At 40.9% G+C, this 23,559-nt stretch overlaps 1 protein-coding gene across 3 annotated transcripts in view; it reads left to right on the top strand.

Moving 5' to 3' along the window:
* Positions 1 to 23,559, top strand: part of PRKG1 (protein kinase cGMP-dependent 1) — a 1,173,427-nt gene that overhangs the window by 366,831 nt on the left and 783,037 nt on the right. For all 3 annotated transcript variants that reach the window (XM_040362065.1, XM_040362066.1, XM_040362064.1), the window contains exon 2: positions 9,064 to 9,230. In XM_040362065.1, coding sequence (XP_040217999.1) covers positions 9,064 to 9,230 — 167 coding nt within the window. The remainder of the gene's footprint in view (positions 1 to 9,063; positions 9,231 to 23,559) is intronic.

Genomic DNA, 23,559 nt, shown 5'->3' on the forward strand with positions numbered 1-23,559 from the left:
TTATGCGATTTCAGGAACATGTGTCAGTCCAGACTGTATTTTAAAGTCTTTTATTTAAAGAAAATAAAGTTCAAAGAAAATAACAGCAATTTTACTCGCAAGGGGTTCCACTATTACTGTATAGTTCAAACCTTCAGCCTCCTGGCTTACTCTCTTGCAGCACCGCTGCTTTTTCCTACCTCACACCTAGGCCTTTGAGTTGCTCCTCAGAGCATATGCTCACTGTCAGCTTCAGCCTCTCTCCTAGAGAACATGGGTGACCTGACACTCATACACAGACCCCCTGTGTCTGTAGGGCAGAGTCCTCCTGACCCCTCAGAGAGACTTTCTGTCTGCCTGGGTGGTGCTGTCTCCAAAACAGGAGCTCTGAGCTCTATCCCTGGGATGCATATGAACCTAGCCCACAGGTGTTTAATTATCATGCCTGCTTCTGACACAATCGTGCGTATATTGCTAATCCACAGCGTGACATGGGGTCACCGCCCCACAATAGTTACATAGTTGGTAATTTTGAATAAAGACAATTGTCCATCCAGTTCAACCTTTGTGTGTGTTTGTGTAGATAATTTGTAGATAATCATGTAGATAATTTGTTCTTGGCCAGAGATTCAAAAGGATTGAATCTTGAGGTCGACAAGACAGCCTTGCTACAGACATTAGCAATGGAAGCCTAAATGCTTCCCTTATGGTAGGTTTGCGTTTACTGACTTACAAACAAGCAAATCGGAATTGGAGGGACTCTATAACATTAATAAATTCTGAGTGGACTTGTCAACCACCACAATAATTGTGACCAGGCATATTTGTAGGTACTCATTTAAGTTGCTCTTGCATCATCATCATGGTTGGTTCATCTTATTACAAAGTGAGAGGAGACGCTACACTCACTTCATTCCCCTCTTTGACTGCGAGTGACGTCGCGCAGGGCCAGCTGGTCCGTGCGCGTGCACAGCTGCTTGCACCGCCTGGCGGGACATGGAGGCTAGGCTCTTACCAACATCTTGCATCGCCCATCGGGTTTTGGAGCCAACCCAGCCACACAGGCCAGGAGAGGAGGCATACTTCTTGCTGTACATGCGATTACAGTCCCATGTTTGTGATCTTGTATTTTAATCATTAAAAACGGTATTACACTAGGGCAGTCGTGCGCTCTAGTTTCCCTTGCATGTTTCATCATGGTTGGTTCATCTTATTATTACAAAGTGAAACTCCCTAACTTCAGGAGGCAAAACAAAATTTACCTTATACCAGGGTGTCGCGTTTACAAGGTATTGAGCTGGCTAAAAGTTATGCTAAGCTTTTCTTTCAATTTATTTTGATGTTTTTGAGCTAAGATATGTTACATGACGAGTTGAGTAGCCTACAGTGCCTTGATAAAGTATTCATACCCATTGAAATGTTCCATATTTGTCATGTTTCAACAAAAAAAATATTTGTATTTTATTGGGATTTTATGTGATGGACCAACACAAAGTGGCACATAATGGTGAAGTGGAAGGAAAATGATAAATGTTTTTCAAAATGGTTTACAAATTTGTGAAATGGGTGACATGCATTTGTATTCAGCCCCCCTGAGTCAATACTCGTATGAACCACCTTTCGCTGCAATTACAGCTGCAAGTCTTTTTGGGGATGTCTCTACCAGCTTTGCACATCTAGAGAGTGAAATGTTTGCCCATTCTTCTTTGCAAAATAGCTCAAGCTCTGTTAGATTAGATGGGGAGGTTTTCTTCTAAGATTGCCTGGTATTTGGCTCCATCCATCTTCCCATCAGCTCTGACCAGCTTCCCTTGTCCCTGCTGAATGAAAAGCACCCCCACAACATGATGCTGCCAACACATTTCACGTTGTGGATGGTGTGTTCAGGGTGATGTGTAGTGTTAGTTTTCTGCCACACATAGCATTTTGCTTTTAGGCCAAAAAGTCACACTTTGGCCTCATCTGACCTGAGCACCTTCTTCCACATGTTTGCTGTGTACCCCACATGGCTTCTTGCAAACTGCAAACTGACTTATTATGGCATTCTTTCAACAATGGCTTTCTTCTTGCCAATCTTCCATACAGGCCAGATTTGTGGAGTGCATGACTAATAGTTGTCCTGCGAACAGATCCTAAGCTCTCTCCTATGCGGGTCTGGAAGCTTCACAGACCCGATAAATGTGACTGCTGGAGACACAGGGTGGATCAGCCTATCAGAAAGGACGCTGTTCTCAGCCCATACGAGGGTTTCAAGTATTTCATGGGATATTAGTTATTTCCCATTGAGCGCCAGTGATTTTTTTGTATCTCTTTCCATTTTCCGATGATGGATTGAACAGTGCTCAGTGAGATGTTCAAAGCTTGGGATGTTTTTTTATAACCTAACCCTGCTTTAAACTTCTCCACAACTTTATCCCTGACCTGTCTGGTGTGTTCCTTGGCCTTCACGATGCTGTTTGTCCACTAAGGTCCTCTAACAAACCTCTGAGGGCTTCACAGAACAGTTGCATTTATACACAGGTAGACTCTATATACCAATTGGGTGACTTCTAAGGCAATTGGTCCACTCGATTTTAGTTAGGGGTTTTAGAGGAAAGGGGGCTGAATACAAATGCACGACACACCACTACATATTTATTTGTAAAAAAAAATAACACGATTTATCATTTTATCTTTTTCCTTCCACTTCACAATCATGTGCCACTTTGTGTTGGTCTATCAAATCCCAATAAAATACATTTACGTTTTTGGTTGTAACATAACAAAATGTGGAATATTTTAAGGGGAATGAATACTTTTTTCAAGGCACTGTATACTATTAGTGGTATTCTACTTTAACTTGACTCTGTGTTTTCTTGTATTTCGATTACTATTATTATTATTATTTTTTTTTTTTACATTTCACAAGGAACTAGGCATATGTGCACATGTGTTGCTTTTTGAAAAAGAGCAAATGCATCCTGATGCTTGCAATGATCTCTATTTTATTTGTCTTCCAAGTGTGTGCTTCATGGAGAAGAAAATTGATTTCAAGAGTTATTTTGTGAGCTAATTGTAATTTACTGCTTCAGTTTAATAACCTGTCACGTCTTTATTTCGGTGTGTCTCTGCTTCCTGTTTATACATGGCTTATTTGAATTAAAAGCGATCAACGGCAGGCAGTAATATTTTGAGCACAATACCACTGACTCTGAACTAAAATGATAGCTATTGGGCTTGCTGCTAATGGTAAAGTGTGGTTCCTGGTTTTTGTTAACTATTTATTGATTTGGAGATTTTTTTGCTGTAGACAAGCATGACCTGCATTGTGCTCATCGTGCTCATGTTGCCCAAGGCAGGGAACTGCATAATTTTACAACCCAGACGGAACTGTGCATATGTGCATATTTTAAGGATTACCATGGTCTTGATTTAAATGCAGATAGCTTTTTTTAAATGCAGCGGCCCCCAGTTTGGTTTGGCTTGGCTTATAATCTTTAACTTTTTTCCTACACTAGGCTGGGATTACCAACTGCAGGATTTGAGTTTGAGTATTATGCGACACCAATCCAAGTTGTCAGTCATGATATGATGTTGCCCTGCCTTACAAATGTAAATGACAAAAAAGTAACCTATTGTATAAATGGTTTTAACATACAAGTTTCTAAAAACATTAAAGTGGTTGTAAACCCACATTTATTTTTATTGTAGAGTAAAAGATTTCCTATCATCTGTGCCCAGTCTTGCCACAAGGAGTTAATCCAGCTCTGAGCAATCCTCTTTTTTCTTTTTTCAGTGAGATAATCGGGCATCTGGGAAAAAACTTTTGTCCGTTCTTCCCCCTTGCTGTGAATGACAGGTTATTTACATATTTCATGCACTAGCCTGAGACAGGCATTATTTTTTAATTCCCACTCCCATCCCTTTTCTGAAGTCATGTGGTTACTTTTCTGGATTTTGACTGGATGTTAGTGATCATAGCAGAAGTTCAGTGTACGAAATACACAGGAGAAAATGCATGTTGACGAGGGGAGTGTGGAAGTGGGCGGGGAGTCTACTGACATCACGACTCCACCCACCGAGCTCCAGACAACAGACCAACCCACAGAATCTGCAGTTTTTCAGTTCTTATAAGGGAGGGGAAACATTTGGCAGGTAAGGATACAGGAGGCATGTATATCCTTATAGATCAGCACTATGGCAGTAGTTTAGAAAGATGAGAGTGGGTTTACATCCACTTTAAGTTATAATTTATGTATGTCGGTGCTTGTATTTGTGAACGTTTGGGATTACAGTAGAGAGTTTAAGTTTACAATACACCTAGGTCCAAACTTGATTGTAATTACTAGAAAAAATGCTGCAAAACCTTTTATTCTTTAGAACAGGTACCACTACTAACTGAGGTTAAAAATAATACTTGACCAGTTGTAAGTAATGTATCTTTTATTTCATTTTTTATTTTATTTATTTTAGTTTACACTATAATCTCACAGGCTTAAATAGAAATACCTTCTCTTTCTTTGTTTTTTAGAAATGGGCTCCGTACAGTAAAGGCCAGTGGGCTAAAACTCACAGGTGATTTCTGCCTGCTATGGGCAATATCTCAGGGATTTTTTCTGCTGTTTAAAAAGTCTTACTACAGTGCCTTGAAAAAGTATTCAAACCCCTTGAAATTTCCCACATTTTGTCATGTTACAACCAAAAACATAAATGTATTTTACTGGGATTTTATGTGATGGACCAACACAAAGTGGCACATAATTGTGAAGTGGAAGGAAAATGATAAATGATTTTTAAAATGTTTAACAAATAAATATGTAAAAAGTGTGCCATGCATCTGTGTTCAGCCCCCATGAGTCAATACTTTGTAGAACTACCTTTCGCTGCAATTACAGCTGCAAGTAAACTTTGACTGGACCATTCTAACACATAAATATGCTTTGAGCTAAACCATTCCGTTGCAGCTCTGCCTGTATGTTTAGGGTCGTTGTTCTGCTGGAAGGTGAATCTTTGCCCCAGTCTCAAGTCTTTTGCAGACTCTAAGGCCGCGTACACACGGTCGGTCCAAACCGTTGAAAACGGCCTTAAGTCCAGTTTCATCGGTCCAAACCAACCATGTGTACGGCCCATCGGTCTGTTGTCCTTCGGACAAAAATTATAGAACTTGCTTTAAAATCGAACCGATGGGCGGCTGACCATCGGTCAAAACCGATGGTTAGTACACAAAAGCATCGGTTCAAAACTTGGGCATGCTCAGAATCAAGTCGACGCATGCTTGGAAGCATTGAACTTAGTTTTTTTCAGCACGTCGTGTGTTTTACGTCACCGCGTTCTGACCCGATCGGGTTTTGAACTGATGGTGTGTACGCACATCAGACCATCGATCTGCTTCAGCGGTGAACCGATGAAGACGGTCCGTCGGACCATTCTGATTGGATGGATCGACCGTGTGTACGCAGCCTAACAGGTTTTCTTTTAAGATTACCCTGTATTTTGGTCTCATCTGACCAAAGCACCTTCTTCCACATGTTGGCTGTGTCCCCCAAATGGCTTCTCGCAAACTGCAAACAGGACTTCTTATGACTTTCTGTCAACAATGGCTTTTTTCTGCCCCTCTTCCATAAAGGCCAGATTTGTGGAGTGCATGACCTGTAGACAGATTCCTCCACCTGAGATGTGGATCTACCATGGCCCTTTTGGCTGCTTCTCTAATGCTCTCCTTGCCCGACCTGTCAGTTTAGGTGGAGGGCCAAGTCTTGGTAGGTTTACACTTGTGCCATACTCTTTCCATTTTCGAAAGATGGATTGAATAGTGCTCTGTGAGACGTTCAAAGCGTGGGATTTTTTTTTTTTAGAACCTAACCCTGCTTTAAACTTCTCCACAACTTTATCCCTGACCTGTCTGGTGTGCTCCTTGACCTTCATGATGCTGTTTGTTCACAAAGGTTCTCTAACGAATCTATGAGGGCTTCACAGAACAGCTTTTTTTTCCTGAGATTAAATGACACACAGGTGGACTCTACTTACTAATAAGGTGACTTCTGAAAGCAATTGGTTTCACTAGATTTTAGTTAGGGGTATTAGACTAAAGGGGCTGAATACAAATGCACGGAACACTTTTCCTATATTTGTAAATAATGTTGAAAACCATTTATCATTTGTTTTCCACTTTACAATTACGTGCCGCTTGGTGTTGGTCTATCACATAAAATCCCAATAAAATACATTTACGGTTGTAACATGACTAAATGTGGAAAATTTCAAGTTTGAATACTTTTTCAAGGCCCTGTAATTCTTGGCTGCTATGCAGATTTTTCATATGCATCACATACATAAGTTTTACTTTATAGTTACAAAGTACTCTGGAAACCTATACTCTAAATCCTGAGTTTGATACGTATACAGTAATCCCTCTTTGTTGGTTCAAACTGTGCTCATTATCTGTGTGGAAGTTTGAAAAAATGTATTTATTCGATTTGACATATGAAAAGGCAAGTAAGCAGTCTCCTTGTGAACTGCCTCTGAAATTCCCACTCAAACAGAAAATTTTAATGAAACATTAAAGATGTTAAAATGATGAGTGGATGTCTCTGCTTCCACTGGGATGCTGTACTGCTTCAGGTGGTGCCTTGGTTTGAGATGGGATTTGGAGCGTCATAACTGTACAGCATCCTTAACCCAGCTGGCTCCGATTATCCACTATTTCAAATTACATAAAATGTGTTACAGTGAAGAGTCTAACAAGGCAGTGTAAGCAACCCAATACTGGCTTTAAGGCACAACACATGCTTTAGGAATATTCTTTTGGAACCCTTCAAAGCTCCTGGGAACTATACACATTGCCTTTCCCTTCAAGCAGCAGAGATCTTATTATGCTAAGCAATATCTAAAATTAAATTATTGAGATGTTCTTACTGGTTCCCTTAAGACCAGGGATTTTGATGCTATTTGTGAATCACAGATGATCAGAGATGCTGGAGCAGTGAGATCTCTTATGAGGCTGAGCAAACCTGTCCTGTTCATCCATAGAGCACTTCATCATTTGAAGCCGGAGTGATCCTTGCAGGATTTTGCTTTACAGAGATTGAAGAAAAAAAGGCTCTCTGGTTATTGTACACTCTTTGAAATTTGCCATGTCAGGAATTTCTTTCCCAAGTCTGGATATAGAAACACACATTTTTCACTCTGGCAAGGTTCTAGAGATCAGATGTGTTTTATTAATTCCTGCTAAAGCTTACAGCTTGTTTTTCTCAGAATGTGAGAAAGTGTGTTACTGTTTCAACAACTTGAAATGCATGTCCAATGTTCTTTGAAATAAATGACTAGCATTTTGCTAAAGAGTTATTGCAACTTTACTTGTTTCCCGCTTGTGTCCTTAACATTAACATGCTGTACTCAGGATTGTAAATGCTTACTTTTTTAGCTGCTCATATAAATGTCCTCCCCTCTCCAAAGTGCATATGGCAGGACATACCCAGTGTTGGATTCATGGCCCTAGAAACTTACATATGGACAATCCCAGCTTTGTGCCCTATTCATGCATGCACAGTCTGCTCTCCTTAACTCGTGCAGAATGCTGGGCTGGTAGGTGGATGGACTGCATATGCATGGGTAGGTAATAAAGCTGGGTTTGTAGGTTTTTACAGCTGCACATCTGAGGCTGTAAGCAAAAGTAAACTAAAGGCGGCCATACACAGTTCGAATTTCAAAAGAATCTTCTTTAGAAAATTGTATCAAAGAATTTTCGTACGAATTTCGCACCGTTAGTGGGCTATTTTCATGCAGCAAACAAATTTGAGGAATCCGACATGTTGGAATTTTTTTTAAAAACAAAGATTTTCTCATCAATGATGGGGGAATCATGCGAGAAATGTAATAGAAAAAAAATGCGCATGTGCAAGAAAAGAATATTCTCGGAGAGAAACAAATATTCCTGGCAACATAAAGGTTTTGTCAGCCGAATTTCGAAAATCAATGGTGGCATCATTGGATCACAAAAAAACGAACTTTCTGATTTTGAAAAGAAAATTTGTTCGAAATTCGACCGTGTATGGCCTGCTTAACTCTATATATAAAAGTTCAATCTATCCAATGGACATTGCGAAACTTGAGGCCAAATTTTATTTTGTAGATGCACCAGGTTGTATTGGGAATATAATGAATCAATCACACTCTTGCATGTGTGCGTGTATCTGTTTCATGAAAGAGGAGTATGCCTTTGGCAAGGCAACTCTCACTCAGCAAGGCTTTCCTTGATGGGCACTTAACAGTAGCTAGAACCATAGAAATACAGAAAGGAGTGCCAGAACAAAACTGGATGAAAGAGTTCAAGTTAAGGGATATCTTAGATATGAGAGAATGTTGTAGAGTTATCAATAACCCCCAAAGATACCCCAGCCTTCATAATAGCGAAAGGCAATATTTATGCACCATCTGGGCCAGCACCTCCTTTCTCACCTGCCATTTAACATACCAGCCTTTTTGTGGTTTTGTTATTGTAGATTGTGTATGCTCCAATAGTTCTGCACTTGACCTTCAGGTATGGTTTGGTGATACCTTCTCAAGGGCCTATCAATTGCATTCTGGAAAAAAAAAAAGAAGAGATGATGGGGATCTTCTCCATCAACTGGTTGTGAATTTCAGAATGTATTGCCTACTTATTTAGAATGGTAGTTTGAACCATATTGTACAATGCAGATCCTCAATGTTTGTCCTTGGCTGTCTCTAATAGAGTAATAGATATAAATAGAATACTCTAAATATTCAGATTTGGAATTGCCTTCTGTAGTACCGGTACATTCATACAGGATTACAACATTACCCTCTTTAATATGGCAGTGATAACGTTAATGAATTAAATATGTGGGTGCTAAGAGTTAATACATATAATTGCATCATAGCAAAGTTTTTTAGCATTTAAAGATTTATCATTTAGGGCTAGTAGCAATAGGCAAACCTTTGGCTTTCTAAGTTACAAAGTTCAAATGAAAAATGTATAAAATGTTGTTTCATGCTCTGGCAGATAAAAAACGTTCTAGAATTTTTATATGTTTGTTACTGTGCTTCCTCCAGGATTGACTAAATATTATATACTTCTTACTTCAGGTCCAAGGAATTAATTAAAGAAGCAATCCTGGACAATGACTTCATGAAGAACCTAGAGATTTCCCAGATCCAAGAGATAGTGGATTGCATGTATCCTGTTGAATATGGCACAGACAGCTGTATCATCAAGGAAGGGGACGTGGGGTCGCTGGTCTATGTCATGGAAGGTACTGTGTTTTACTTTTCCCACAGTTACTTTGCTTTTACTGTAGAAGATTTGAAGATTTCCTTTCCTGTCTGGGAGAAATTATACAGTGCTCTTTTAAAATGGATTTCATTGTGGAATGTCCTTTTAATATCTGTCACAGCTGTCTGCAGCCCTTGCAAAGCTAAAAAGAAGTCATAGGCTTTTATTGTGAAAAATGAAATTAATATATCCGTATGACTTTTTTTTCAAATTTAATAGATGTACGTGGTCACCAGTGTAAATTATAACTCATGTAGCCAATCAGTCATTGCATTCAATTTCCAAAATGCTGCTTACTTGATTGCATCTTATAAGATTCCTTAAACACATGTGCAGACATCAATGTTTTGGTTAATATTTTGGGTTTCAGGAATATGTGTATTCTATACTTTTTGAAGAAATCACTTTAGATAAAAAAACTTTGCAGACTTTGCTTTGCACAAGATCTGGTGACAGCAATGTGATAAGGACACAATGAGCCATAGATACTGTATATATGAACACTTAGGAGAGTTTTTTTTATGATGGTATACTGGGGCAATTCAGTAAAGAATTTGTGACACTGTTTTAGCATTATGAAAGTCCTCTGCAAATTCATAAAAGCGTTTCAAAAATGTTCTTGCTATTTTGGACCCATGCAGCAAAGTGTGGGACACTTTTACATTCTGGTCCATTTGTTGCTAAAGTTCACGTAAAGATAATCAGGCAAGTTTATTTGTTATTTGATTGTGTTTAGTGTGTGGGCTGTAGCCTGATGCCTTAATAATGGCAGACTTGTTGGAAAACAAAATTGACTATGATCTCTTATCTAAAGAAGCTAGCCAGGTATTTTAACATAATGAGCTACCTAGTCGAAAATAACCTACCATTGCAGATTCAGGAAGATACTTAGATTATATAAAACACCTACTAGATCTTGGTGGAAAGTGGTGAGTGCTAGAGATGTACAGCGCCTTGAAAAAGTATTCATCCCCTTGACATTTTCCACATTTTGTCATGTAACAACCAAAATCGTAAATGTATTATATGTGATAGACCAACACAAAGTGGCACATAATTGTGAAGTGGAATTGATGGAGAAATAACAGGCGAAGATTATGAAGTCCCATGCTGAATTCAAAACCCTGGAAGAGAGGTTGCAAAAATACATAGAACAGTATAGAGTAAAAATGAAAAAAAAAAAAACATAAAAAATCATAAGCGACAAGGAAGATTTTGAGCAGGTGAAAGTTTATACATGGACTCCAGGGTTGCAAATACAGCAGTTAACCTCTCTGAACTTAGGAAACTTAGGCAACAACTACAGAGAGGTTATGGTAAAAGAGGCAGACGGGATAGAAATATGTGGAGTAATCAGTGTGAGTTTTTACTGCAGCCAACTCAATCCTTGAGAAATCAAGATCAGAGGGAATATATAGGAGCAAGTAGGGGGAGGTAGAGTCTGGAATGTTTGACTCAGAAATTACTTAAAGAGTAGGATCTGAGGGTGATATTGGTGTCCTTGAAAATGGACTTTTGTTTGTCCTGTCTGTGTCCTGTCTTTTGATTGGATAAAGGGTGTAAATGTATTTGCAAAGAAATTGGCTTTTATCAAAATAATATAAGCATGAAAAACAATGAATATATTTGACTGCTCAAAAGTCCGCCGGGAAAACCGAGAATCTGCTTGGCTGCTATTCCCGTGTACACATGGCCGGTTTTACCGACAGGAAAACTGCCATGACAGCTTTGGTCGGGAAAACCGGCCATGTGTATGCTCGACTGCAGTGTTTCCCATAGGAAAACTGCCGCGCAAAAAAACACCCAGAATCACGGCGGGGAAAAAAAGAGAACAAGTTCTCATTTTTTTGCTTGCAGTTTTCCTGTCCGGAAAACTGCTATGGAGCATACACGCGGCATGTTTTCCCCACCAAAAGCAAACATGGCAGTTTTCCCGTCGGGAAAATCAATCGTGTGTACGAGGCATAAGAGTCGAAGTATCCCTTCAGTGTAAAAATGAAAAAAGAAATGGAGATAAAGGACCCTTTCACTATTTTAACTTTGAAAAGTGTTTACATATTCCCCTTTCCACAAGGGGGCAGCATCCAGTTGTTTTTAAAATTGGTAGAAATTCTTGCCAGTTTTGGAAAAGGAAAATTAAAAAATAAAAGGGACCATAATTTGACATTTGGAGAAGGTAGGGCTCTAGAAATGTTATAAACAATGTAGAACTTGTTGTGAAGCCCAGTTACAAGGGTGCATATGTTGTATATTTGAGAATGCGTTCATCGATCCTCAGCAATGAAAATAACAATGTAATACTGGCTGGGAATACAATTATTGAATATTTACAAGAATTAAAATGCAGTGGAACCTCGGATTGCGATTAACGCAGTTAACAAGCGTTTCACAATACGAGCACTGTATTTTGAAAAATCATTACTCGGTTTGTGAGTGTTGTCTTGCAAAATAAGCAGGATTCAAGCCATAGCAGTGTGCAGTACCACGTTTGGCCTGAGGTGGGGGGCGCCGGAGCCGAGCAGAGCCACTCGGAGCCATTCGTAAATGCTTGAAAAACATCGGAAATACTCTGTTCCAGAGCCTTTCCAAGGTTTTCCGATTCCAGCCGAGCTGTCCTCGGGACTTTCCGGGTGTTTCTTAAGCTCTCCGGTGCCCCCCCATCTCTGGCCACATGCAGTATTGCTTGCCATTGAAGTCGCTTTGATATGCGAGTACTTTGGATTACGATGATTCTCCTGGAATGGATTATGCCCGTAATCCGAGGTGCCACTGTATATATTCAAAAATGCAACTGTTAAGGATTTGCTCTTTAAAGATGAATAGAAGTATATCCTTAATACTAACCCCTGGATCGGCTCCTATCATGGACAGCACACTGGTCAAATTCCGGGAAATTGGACGAGTGTAACGTACATCATAGGAGCCGACCCAGGAGGTGGGACTTTGTTTGACAGCGGCCAGCATCTGAGCTCTGAGCGGTGATCGATCCCCTCTGTCTGCTCCGGCCGGCTCTCCTCACCATTCAGGCTGTGAGTGGATGCAGTGTGTCACCTTTCCCTCGGTTTTGTTTAATGAATGATCACTTCTCTTTATGTGAGTGCCTTATATATTTTGTTCTTTAATTAAATTCTTTGTTTTAGGCTCCTTTTGCACTGAGCTCTTTGTTTATTCTTCACAGCTTGATGGCCTATTCACACTCTGAATAGCACAGGAACACACAGTGTGATTCACATGTAATCTGGGTGCAGTGTAGTTTTAGCGTACTAATTTCAAATTGGCTAAAATCACACTGCACCACACCAAAAGTGATGCTGGGGATTCAAAAATTTTAAATACCTGTATTCTTTTCTTTAAGCCGGGCACACATGGACCGAAAATCATCCAAAAAAAGGTTGGTTCAGCAGGAACTGTCTGACTTTTTGCCCATGTGTACAGCTCCCTGTCCAACAAAAGCCAGTCCTGAGACTATAGAAAGAGCATGCTTAGAAACCATCATCCAATCAGCACTCACAGCCAATGGCTGCAAGCACTGATCAGTGTGTTCTGGCGGGAAGGCAGTCCCCCCTATCAGAACACAATAGCTCAGTTTTTCACCCCTGGACAGCCCCGACCAAGCCTTTCCAGCTCCCCCTGCAGCCACTACCTGCCCCTTGATGGCCAGTTCAGGAACCCGGTGTTGTGGAGTCGGCGCTGTCCAGCCCGACCCGCCCAGCAAGCAGAGAGTGCTTGGAGCGGAGTTTCAGACTGGGATGGGGGTTGGGAGGAGGCATGGAAAAGGGTGAGTGGGAAGAGGGCTGAGTCGCTGCACCATGGGCCTCTGGGTTGTATTTGCCCTCCAGAACAAAAGTTGCCAGTCAGCCCCTGTTAACTTGGTTGCCACTGAAACCTAATGGCTCCTTTCATTGTGGCCATTGTAAGGCATACCCAGATATTCCTACAGTGGAGGAATTTGTGAATCCCAGAAATTATAAGAAAATACAAATTCAGTCATTTTACAATTGCAGCTTCAGTGGGCTTACCAGTTGTTCCTTGTCTATTCTATGTTTAGAAAACTTGGGCAATGTGCCCTGGAAGATGTAAATGGCATACTCAAGAAACATAGACCAATAGCGAGGCATTTATAGGAAAAAAACGTGGTGGCAAACCTGACTGTTTGAGGTTCTGGGTTTTTCAGGATATAAAATTGAGACAATGGAAAGGTGATCTTGACTAAATGTTCTTGAGGCTAGATAGATTTTTAGATTGGGCTCCAGAGTTTCCTTTTGCCTCAATAAAGGCTTCAGTTTCCTACCATGTATTCATGAATAATTATAATATGAAGATAAATAGATTAGAGATCAGGTTTCTTACTGTTTGTATCTAGAAAAATTATGAAAATATAGTATATTATACAAAGTTGGCATCAGTTTGTGAAGAGAATTGGCGACCTAAAGATTTCAACATAAACATTTTTAAACATGATATTGATAAAAATGGTTTTGAAATTGTACACAAAAGAGAGCTTTTGAAATGCTGATAATATAGGGAGTGCAGAATTATTAGGCAAGTTGTATTTTTGAGGATTAATTTTATTATTGAACAACAACCATGTTCTCAATGAACCCAAAAAACTCATTAATATCAAAGCTGAATATTTTTGGAAGTAGTTTTTAGTTTGTTTTTAGTTTTAGCTATTTTAGGGGGATATCTGTGTGTGCAGGTGACTATTACTGTGCATAATTATTAGGCAACTTAACAAAAAAAAATATATACCCATTTCAATTATTTATTTTTACCAGTGAAACCAATATAACATCTCAACATTCACAAATATACATTTCTGACATTCAAAAACAAAACAAAAACAAATCAGTGACCAATATAGCCACCTTTCTTTGCAAGGACACTCAAAAGCCTGCCATCCATGGATTCTGTCAGTGTTTTGATCTGTTCACCATCAACATTGCGTGCAGCAGCGACCACAGCCTCCCAGACACTGTTCAGAGAGGTGTACTGTTTTCCCTCCTTGTAAATCTCACATTTGATGATGGACCACAGGTTCTCAATGGGGTTCAGATCAGGTGAACAAGGAGGCCATGTCATTAGTTTTTCTTCTTTTATACCCTTTCTTGCCAGCCACGCTGTGGAGTACTTGGACGCGTGTGATGGAGCATTGTCCTGCATGAAAATCATGTTTTTCTTGAAGGATGCAGACTTCTTCCTGTACCACTGCTTGAAGAAGGTGTCTTCCAGAAACTGGCAGTAGGACTGGGAGTTGAGCTTGACTCCATCCTCAACCCGAAAAGGCCCCACAAGCTCATCTTTGATGATACCAGCCCAAACCAGTACTCCACCTCCACCTTGCTGGCGTCTGAGTCGGACTGGAGCTCTCTACCCTTTACCAATCCAGCCACGGGCCCATCCATCTGGCCGATCAAGACTCACTCTCATTTCAGCAGTCCATAAAACCTTAGAAAAATCAGTCTTGAGATATTTCTTGGCCCAGTCTTGACGTTTCAGCTTGTGTGTCTTGTTCAGTGGTGGTCGTCTTTCAGCCTTTCTTACCTTGGCCATGTCTCTGAGTATTGCACAGTGCTTTTGGGCACCCCAGTGATGTTGCAGCTCTGAAATATGGCCAAACTGGTGGCAAGTGGCATCTTGGCAGCTGCACGCTTGACTTTTCTCAGTTCATGGGCAGTTATTTTGCGCCTTGGTTTTTCCACACGCTTCTTGCGACCCTGTTGACTATTTTGAATGAAACGCTTGATTGTTCGATGATCACGCTTCAGAAGCTTTGCAATTTTACGAGTGCTGCATCCCTCTGCAAGATATATAACTATTTTTGACTTTTCTGAGCCTGTCAAGTCCTTCTTTTGACCCATTTTGCCAAAGGAAAGGAAGTTGACTAATAATTATGCACACCTGATATAGGGTGTTGATGTCATTAGACCACACACCTTCTCATTACAGAGATGCACATCACCTAATATGCTTAATTGGTAGTAGGCTTTCGAGCCTATACAGCTTGGAGTAAGACAACATGCATCACCATGAATCCCACTCTCACGCTCAGGTGTGACCAGCCAAAAAAGCTCAGAACCAGTGTTACGGCTTCACTAGATCAGGATCTTTGCAGTCATCCATTGAATTGCCAAAACACGAAATGTGAACAAGCTAAACAAAAAAACAACAGACCAGGGATGCATATACCCTAGTAGTCCAATTCACTTCTTTATTAAGCAAAGATAAAATGACACATAATGCACTCACATGCTCCTGCAATGGCACCAAACTTGTCACACAACTGTAAGAATCCACCTTCAGTAACCCTGTATGGATGCCGCTAGATGCAATCCATTTAGTTAAAGGCTCCTTTTCCTGTATCTGTGCGTTAGGAAGAAAGGGAAGAATCATGGGGAGCTGGCTCCAAAAGCAGCTTGTGTATGACAGCCTTCAGGATTATGGAGGACCAGCAATCCTTCAGTAGAGCAGTAATGCACCAGAAGGAGGCTGTGTGGGTTGTCGTAGATTTGAAGTTGTGGGTCACGGGGAAGTCATCCTTTCCTCATAGCAGCCTCTGGTGATAACTCATAAAAAGACAGAAAGTGCTGGTGTAACTTGTCAACTTTGATGCTCCCAGTAGTGAATAACGGTAATGCAAGCCTCATGCATGGACATACTAGTTAGATGGTGCCACTGGGTGGACGTTGATGATGTCATCTTGCTATGCCTGCATGATGTCATGATGCAATGAGAAGCTTCATTATAAATAGATGCCGAGAACAGTGGCTGCCCTTAAGCACGTTATTTATTTTGTGTTGTTTCTGTTTGAAGCAACATTATTATTTTATTATTATGATAAAAATTCACTTCTGATGTAGCTCTTTAATGGGCAAAACATGTTTAGTCTCACAGTAATGTTGGTGCCAATTTGTTGGGGTACGCAGGGAATAGTTTGATGAAAAAATAAGGGAGAATTGACAAGTGCTGCCAGTCTGGCTACCTTTGAAATAGAGAGGTATGGACATCTTTTTGCTCAGAGATTTTATATGAATAATTTCCCCCTTCATCTTTTTATTGCTTGCATACACCTGTAGGAACATTCAAAAGTTTAGTTTGCCAATTTTTGCTATAATATTCTATTTAAATAAAAATTAAGTTTTAGGACCAGGTGGGTTCTGTGCGCAGAGAGAGAGCTCCTTGCAACATGTATCTGGTGTGATTCACACCTATAGGTCCATTTCTTGGTAAAGTTAAAGGGGTTGTAAAGGTAAATGTTTTTTCACCTTAATGCATCCTATGCATTAAGGTGAAAAAACATCCGACAGCAAGCCCCCCCCCCCCCCCCCCGAGCCCCTGTTTTACATACCTCAGCCCTTGAAAGTCCCACGCTCGTCCCCGTCATCCTGTTCGGTTTCCAGCCTGGCTAGGTTGGACAGAGTGATAGCAGCGCAGCCATTGGCTGGCGCTGCTGTCAATTACATCCAATGACGCGGCGCACCGGGGGGCGGGGCCGAGTGATACAGTCGGCGGCTACGGCCGACGCTGTATCACGGGAGTGCTCCCCCAAGTGCTTTCCACCATGCGAGCTCGCTCGATGAAGATGAAAAGCTCTTGCAGAGGGGGAGCTACGACAGCCGCTGAGGGACCCCATAAGACGTGGATCGGGGCCACTGTGTGCAAAACGAGCCACACAGTGGAGGCAAGTATACCATGCTTGTTTTTTTTTTTTTTTTTTAAACATTTTTATCTTTAGTGTCGCTTTAACTTTAGGATATCCAGGTAAGTTTATTTGTTTTTTGGCACTTTGGCTGTGACAAATTCATTAAGAAATATCACCATATTGGTGATAGGAAAAGTGGAGCCCCGTACAGCATGAGGAGTTATCTTTTTGGAGTAGAGTGGAACTGCATGTAGACAACCTATATAAGTGAGCGGAGACACAGTGTAAGTTTGGTGATGTGAACCCATCTCTGTGCATCTCTCAAACTGTGTGGGTGAGTCTCCATTCACTTACACTGTATATGCTGCTTGCACTCTGGTCCATGCTGCTTTAAACAATTAATGAAGCTTTACTGACCGTTGCATGAATCACAAGCTACACCATTTGTTGCACAAACGGGAGACAGATTTCTAATGAGCATCTATGAGACTTTTTTTTATGAATTCAGGGTCCTTGTTTTTTTACCATTTCAAATTGTAAACTACAGAACAGTCCTTTTGGTTCTTTATCTTTTTTTGTGGATAAATAATTGGTGCAGTAAGGTTTTTTTTTCTTGGCCGTGTACTTCAATTTAAAGAGAGGGGATTCAAAATCTTTAAACTAATAACCCTTGGTAAAGCCAAAATTCCTTGCCTATAGTTTTTAGTCACCTAACATGGAGTGATTCTGTAGTTCGGCTTGGAAGCGACCCAAACTCTTTTGAGCTGATGCTCTAAGGAGAGATTGATGATAACATGCAAAACAGCATATAGAAATCAGTCTGATTTCACCATATTGTAATCAGATCAGTTAAGAGATAAGTTGTCTCAATGCATTGATGCAGATTGCGCATTCTTAGTGCAAGTCTTTTGCACAGATTTATTGAATAAATTGGTTTTGAATCAAATAATTGCATTATATTAACACCTACAGCATAATATATTCTTTTTTTTCCACAGCATATTTTTAATATTATTTACAGAGCAAAAGGCAATCAATATCCCTTACTACTAGCCCAGTGGGAAATAAAACATTTTAGATGTGAACAGTGAGTACTATGGCAAAGTCAAGTTCTGCAAAGGAACAATTATGCTAAGCTTTGATTTTATCAATTAAACATATTTAAAATGCCCATAGAAAGATTATTGCAGCATTTTAAAAACATTTTGTCAGACCCACCGTGTTGCTATCAGACCCATATAGGGGGCAGATATTGTTTCTGCAACCAGTTTCTGACTAAATACTGGCTCCGAATTGCTAAAATGACAGATGCTTCTGTATGATTAATGTATTAGTCAAGATATGCAATCAAAGTGCAGTTATAGCCTTCGTTCCAGGAATAATTCACAATATTTCCCATTTGGAGTGTGTATACCTGTTAAAAATCAATCTGCATTAAGTTTATGCCAGCTGGGTAGATGTCCCTTTAAAAGAGCAACTTGAAGCAGTTGTAAAGATGTACAGGTTTGTTTCCTAAAATAACAAACATGTTATAATTACCTGCTCTGTGCAATAGTATTACACAGAGCACCCCTGAACCTCCTCTGCTGGGGTCCCCTGCTGATGCTGTCAGCTCCTCTTTCTCTGAGTGCCCCCATAGCTAGCTGCTTGCACTCATGCACGTGCGCCCTCAAACTGGGTTGTGTGCATTCATAGACACACACAGCATAGCTTGGCCCAGCCCCCGGCTCCTTGCTCATATGATTTGATTGACAGCACAGGAGCCAATAACTCTTGGTGAAAGGGTTCTTGGTGAAAGTGAAGTTACACTGCAGAATACCTGTGTTCCAGCCATACATCCCTGAATGCATAGGGCATTAAACGCGATTACCACAAAGCATTCAGGTGTGTCCAGCAACAACATATTTCAGCCTGCCATAGGTTTTGACAGGTGGTGCACTTAAATGTCAGGATTTGACGCCTCGTCTGCAAGGGGCCTTATTCTGCACCCTGCAATTTCACTTTCAACAAAGAGCCTATGGTGGATGGGAATGATATTCTGGCCACACCATCGCATGCCTTGACAATTTGCGTTTAAGAAAAGCAAGAATACATGCAGCAATATTATTTTTAAAATTCATTACACAGGTGACCAAGCAATATACTGTTTATATAACTGTAATGTATCTCCTGTACTGTATATGATGAGAATGACACACTCATTAATACGTAGAGAGAAGTGTAATAAGTATGTTTTACTTAGGTGGTCTGGAAATAACACTATATGTCACTAAAGGTAATAAATTAGTACATGAGTTCTGAGGTCACACATTTGTCACTGAAAAAGGTACCCCACTGGAAGTTTCCAACTTGCCTCCTGTTCTAGTTACAAATTTAAAACTTTGAATTTTCCATCACCTCCTGACCTCAGGGACGGTGGTCACTAATGCCGTGTACAAACGGTCGGAATTTCCGATGGGAAAAATCGGACGGTATTTTTTCATCGGATATTCTGACCGTGTGTATGCCCCATTGGACTTTTTTCCGTCGGAAATTTTGACGGACTTAGAAAGAGAACTTGTCTCTGTCAGAAATTCCGTTCATCTGTATGGAATTCCGATGGAGAAAAAAACACGCATGCTCAGAAACAATTCGTAAGATGCTCGGAAGCATTGAACTTCATTATTCTAGGCTTGTTGTAGTGTTGTACGTCACCATGTTTTCGACGGTCGGAATTTGGTGTGTCCGTGTCTATGCAAGACAGCTTGAGCGGAATTCCGTCAGAAAAAACAGAGTTTATTCCAATGGGAAATCCGATCATGTGTACAGGGCATTAGACAAAGAGAGAGGATTATCTCCCAAAAACAGCAATAAAAACCCAAAAGGGGTTCTTAAGCTTCCACGCTGGCTTTAGACACATTTTTAATTGAAGATACTAAATGTTACTACAGGTAATAAATTAGTACAATTACCGGAACATATAAGTAAGACATACTATGTCACATATTCCATGTATTAATGATTGTGTCATTCTTATCATATACGGAGATACATTTCAGTTATATAAGCAGTATATTTTTTAGTCACCTGTGTAATGGATTTAGATTTACAATCCCTTTTACTAGTATTGACTATTCTGTTTCCCTCTCCTATAATACATGATCATCATGTCTCTGAAACATGCTGGTTGTGTGAGAGAACCACCCGCCCCTCCTTTCATCTCCATCCATCCGCTCTGTTGAGAGATCAACTGGATTAAACTTTCCCCTTCGCCTTCTCCCTGTCATGTTGTCAAGCTCCGTTCTGGGAATTGAATTACTTTTCCAATCAGCTGGGCTGATTAGCTGGAGAAATACTTTTTTCTTTCTCTATTGTTCGATTGCCATTTTCAGCCTCCCTGCCACACATTTGCCTTCCTGTGCTATTAACTGCATCATCTTCTACTTTGAATTTCAAGTCTTTCTGCTGTCTCCATGTTTAAAATTGTTCTCTGTGGGAAGCCGTGTGCAGTTTTTGTAAATGTTCACATTGCAGATCTCTGGTTTTCTATAACATTTCTTGCTCTGGCTTTGGATTTTTATAGGGCTGAGAAACCTAAGAGCATAAATGCTTATGGTTTGTTACCCCAGTGTAGCAGATATGGTATTAGGAGTGGATTTATACTTGACATCCAAGTAACTAGTATTTTCCAGGGGTCAGGACTGCAATGACACCCTTTATTTTCTCTTGGTACATGTTTTTCTTTTATTTAAAATTAACATGTGCAGACATTTGATCATCAATGAACAAGGAAACAATGATTATCAAAGTCAAGTAAGAAACACCATGGTTGTGCTTTCAAATACTTTTCACTGAAACACCTGAAACTAGTAGTAGGGAAAACGTTGCAGCACAACCCATTTGATTTTAATTGTAATGAGTCAGAATGGGCAGTCTGTAAGTACACAGCACACTCTTCTGCCACTAAAAAGGCACAGTTTGTGAAAGACTAGCAATGATGAGTACCCTAGCACAGCCCTCAAAAATTCCACTCGCCTGCTCGCATTTTGCGAGTGGAATTTAGTGCAGGGCGAGTGAGGTACAGGGACAGAGCAGGCTGACCATTTCCTGGCTGAAGCGATCAGCCAGAATACTGTCAGCTGGAGGACACTGAGCGGCATGGCTGGACTGAAGCTACAGCCGTCTCCTCCTCACACGCACACAGCGGACATCTCCCACTGTGTGTTACAGAGCTGGGTCTGTGTTCGGTGGCTCCGTGTAACAAGGTTCCTCCCCCCTAGACCGGCTCGCGTGATAGTAGATTGATTCAGTGATCTGCCTATCACACAAGCCGGTCTAGGGGGGTGGGATCTTGTTACACGTAGCCGCCGAACACAGACCCAGCTTTGTAACACACAGTGGGAGATGTCCGCTGTGTGTGTGTGAACCAGGCGCATCAAGGCAATGGTGAGTCTGGAGTGATGGGGCAAGGTGACGCTGCATTTAATGGGCCACGGTGACGCTGCATTTGATGGGGCACTGCGACACTGCATTTGATGGGGCACTGCAACGCTGCATTTGATGGGGCACGGTGACGCTGCATTTGATGGGGCACGGTGACGCTGCATTTGATGGGGCACGGTGACGCTGCAATTCATGGGGTACGGTGACGTTGCAATTCATGGGGCACGATGATGCTGCAATTCATGGGGCGCGGTGACACTGCATTTGATAGGGCACTGCAACACTGCAATTCATGGGGTACGGTGAAGTTGCATTTAATGGGGCACGGTGACACTGCAATTTATAGGGCACAGTGACCCTGCATTTGATGGGGCACGGTGACGCTATGATTGATGGGGCATGGTGACACTGCATTTAATGGTACACTGTAAATCTGCATTTGATGGGGCACTGCGACACTGCAATTGATGGGGCACGGTGAAGTTGCATTTAATGGGGCACAGTGACACTGCAATTTATAGGGCACAGTGACCATGCATTTGATGGGGCACGGTGACGCTATGATTGATGGGGCATGGTGACACCGCATTTGATGGGGCACTTTGACGCTGCATTTGATGGGGCACTGTGACGCTGCATTTGATGGGGCACGATGACGCTGCAATTGATGGGCCACGGTGACATTGCATTTAATGGGGCACGGTGACGCTGCAATTGATGGGGCATGGTGACGCTGCAATTGATGGGGCACTATGACACTGCATTTGATGGGGCACTGTGATGCTGCATTAATGACTAAGAACAACAAAGTACCAGTGAGGCTTCTTATATATACCTTTTTTATATTTACTGACATTTAATCAACAATGCTGTTAATATTCAGCATACGTATATTGTAGAATACCCACAATGTATTTTGCTGCTAATTATAACACTAATCTCCTTTACTGTTTTACAGAAATAGTAATCTCACTCTGAATGCAAAATGTCATAAAGTTTTCTCATAACATGCTTATGCAGCAGGTCCACGTCACAGGCAATCCCCCTAATACTTACCAAAATGTGTTAAGTGCTGCAGCCGTACGCTTGAGATTATACATCGCTTCCGGCAGTGCAGGATTTAAAGAAAAATTGCAGCTTGTACCGTCAGTCACAGCTTGGAGACAGTGACTTGGCAGTGCGCTTTGTCTGCTTGGTGGCACAGAGGATAGGAATACATCACTAGCTCCAATTTCTCTTAGTGTGAAAATATTTTAAGCAGATAATGACTGTATGCAGGCAGCACAGTTTGTGCATAATAGGCTTTTGCATTTCAGGGGCACAGATGCGCTCTCTGAGAAGCCTGACAAATCCAGCAAAACAATACAGTATATTTCAAATCTGTATGGTTTCTGCAGGCATTCAAATGATAATGGTCACATTTTTCAGAGCTTAGATATTGATTTCAGTATTTCCTGAAGAGAAAGGCCATGAAGCACACCTGGGGATTTAGCTACCATCAGTTTGTTAATCTACTCTCCAAACAAACAAAACCACCCATTTTTTAATGTTAACAATACCCTAATATAAGACAATATTCTAAACTTGTTAGGGTTTGATTAGAAATGTGTCACAAATGACACAAAAAATAGTATATCAGTAAAAAGCAGACCAAACCTAGTCAGCCTTCTCTTTTTTTTAACCTTGGTAGTCCAGTAGCCCTTATGCCTTGTACACACGGATGGAAAAAGTCAGACGGAAGCTTTTCATTGGATATTCCATCAGTGTGTATGGCCCATCGGACGTTTTCCGTCGGAATTTCCATTTGTCTGGATGCAATTCCGACAGACTAAAAACCATGCATGCTCAGAATCAAGTCGACGCATGCTCGGAAGCATTGAACTTAATTTTTCTTGGCTCGTTGTTGTGTTGTACGTTACTGCATTCTTGACGGTCGGAATTTGGTGTGACCGTGTGTATGCAAGACAGCTTGAGCGGAATTCCGTCGGAAAAAACGGTCATGTATACAGGGCATAAGGATATGCTGGGCCTCTTAGCATGTAAGAATATACCAGGCAAAGGCATTACAACAGGATTCCACAATATCTAGTAGATTTACCAATATCTGTTTGAAGTTAAATGGTAATATAAGACCTCGCATTACATTAATATTGGTAAATCTATCTGCTATTGGCACATATTGACAACATTTATTTTCATTTTGTAGCAGCCAGTGCACTTTCAGAATTCCAAATAACTGAATAGA

The sequence above is a fragment of the Rana temporaria genome, chromosome 8, assembly GCF_905171775.1.
Source record: "Rana temporaria chromosome 8, aRanTem1.1, whole genome shotgun sequence".
NCBI classification, from domain to species: Eukaryota; Metazoa; Chordata; class Amphibia; order Anura; family Ranidae; genus Rana; species Rana temporaria.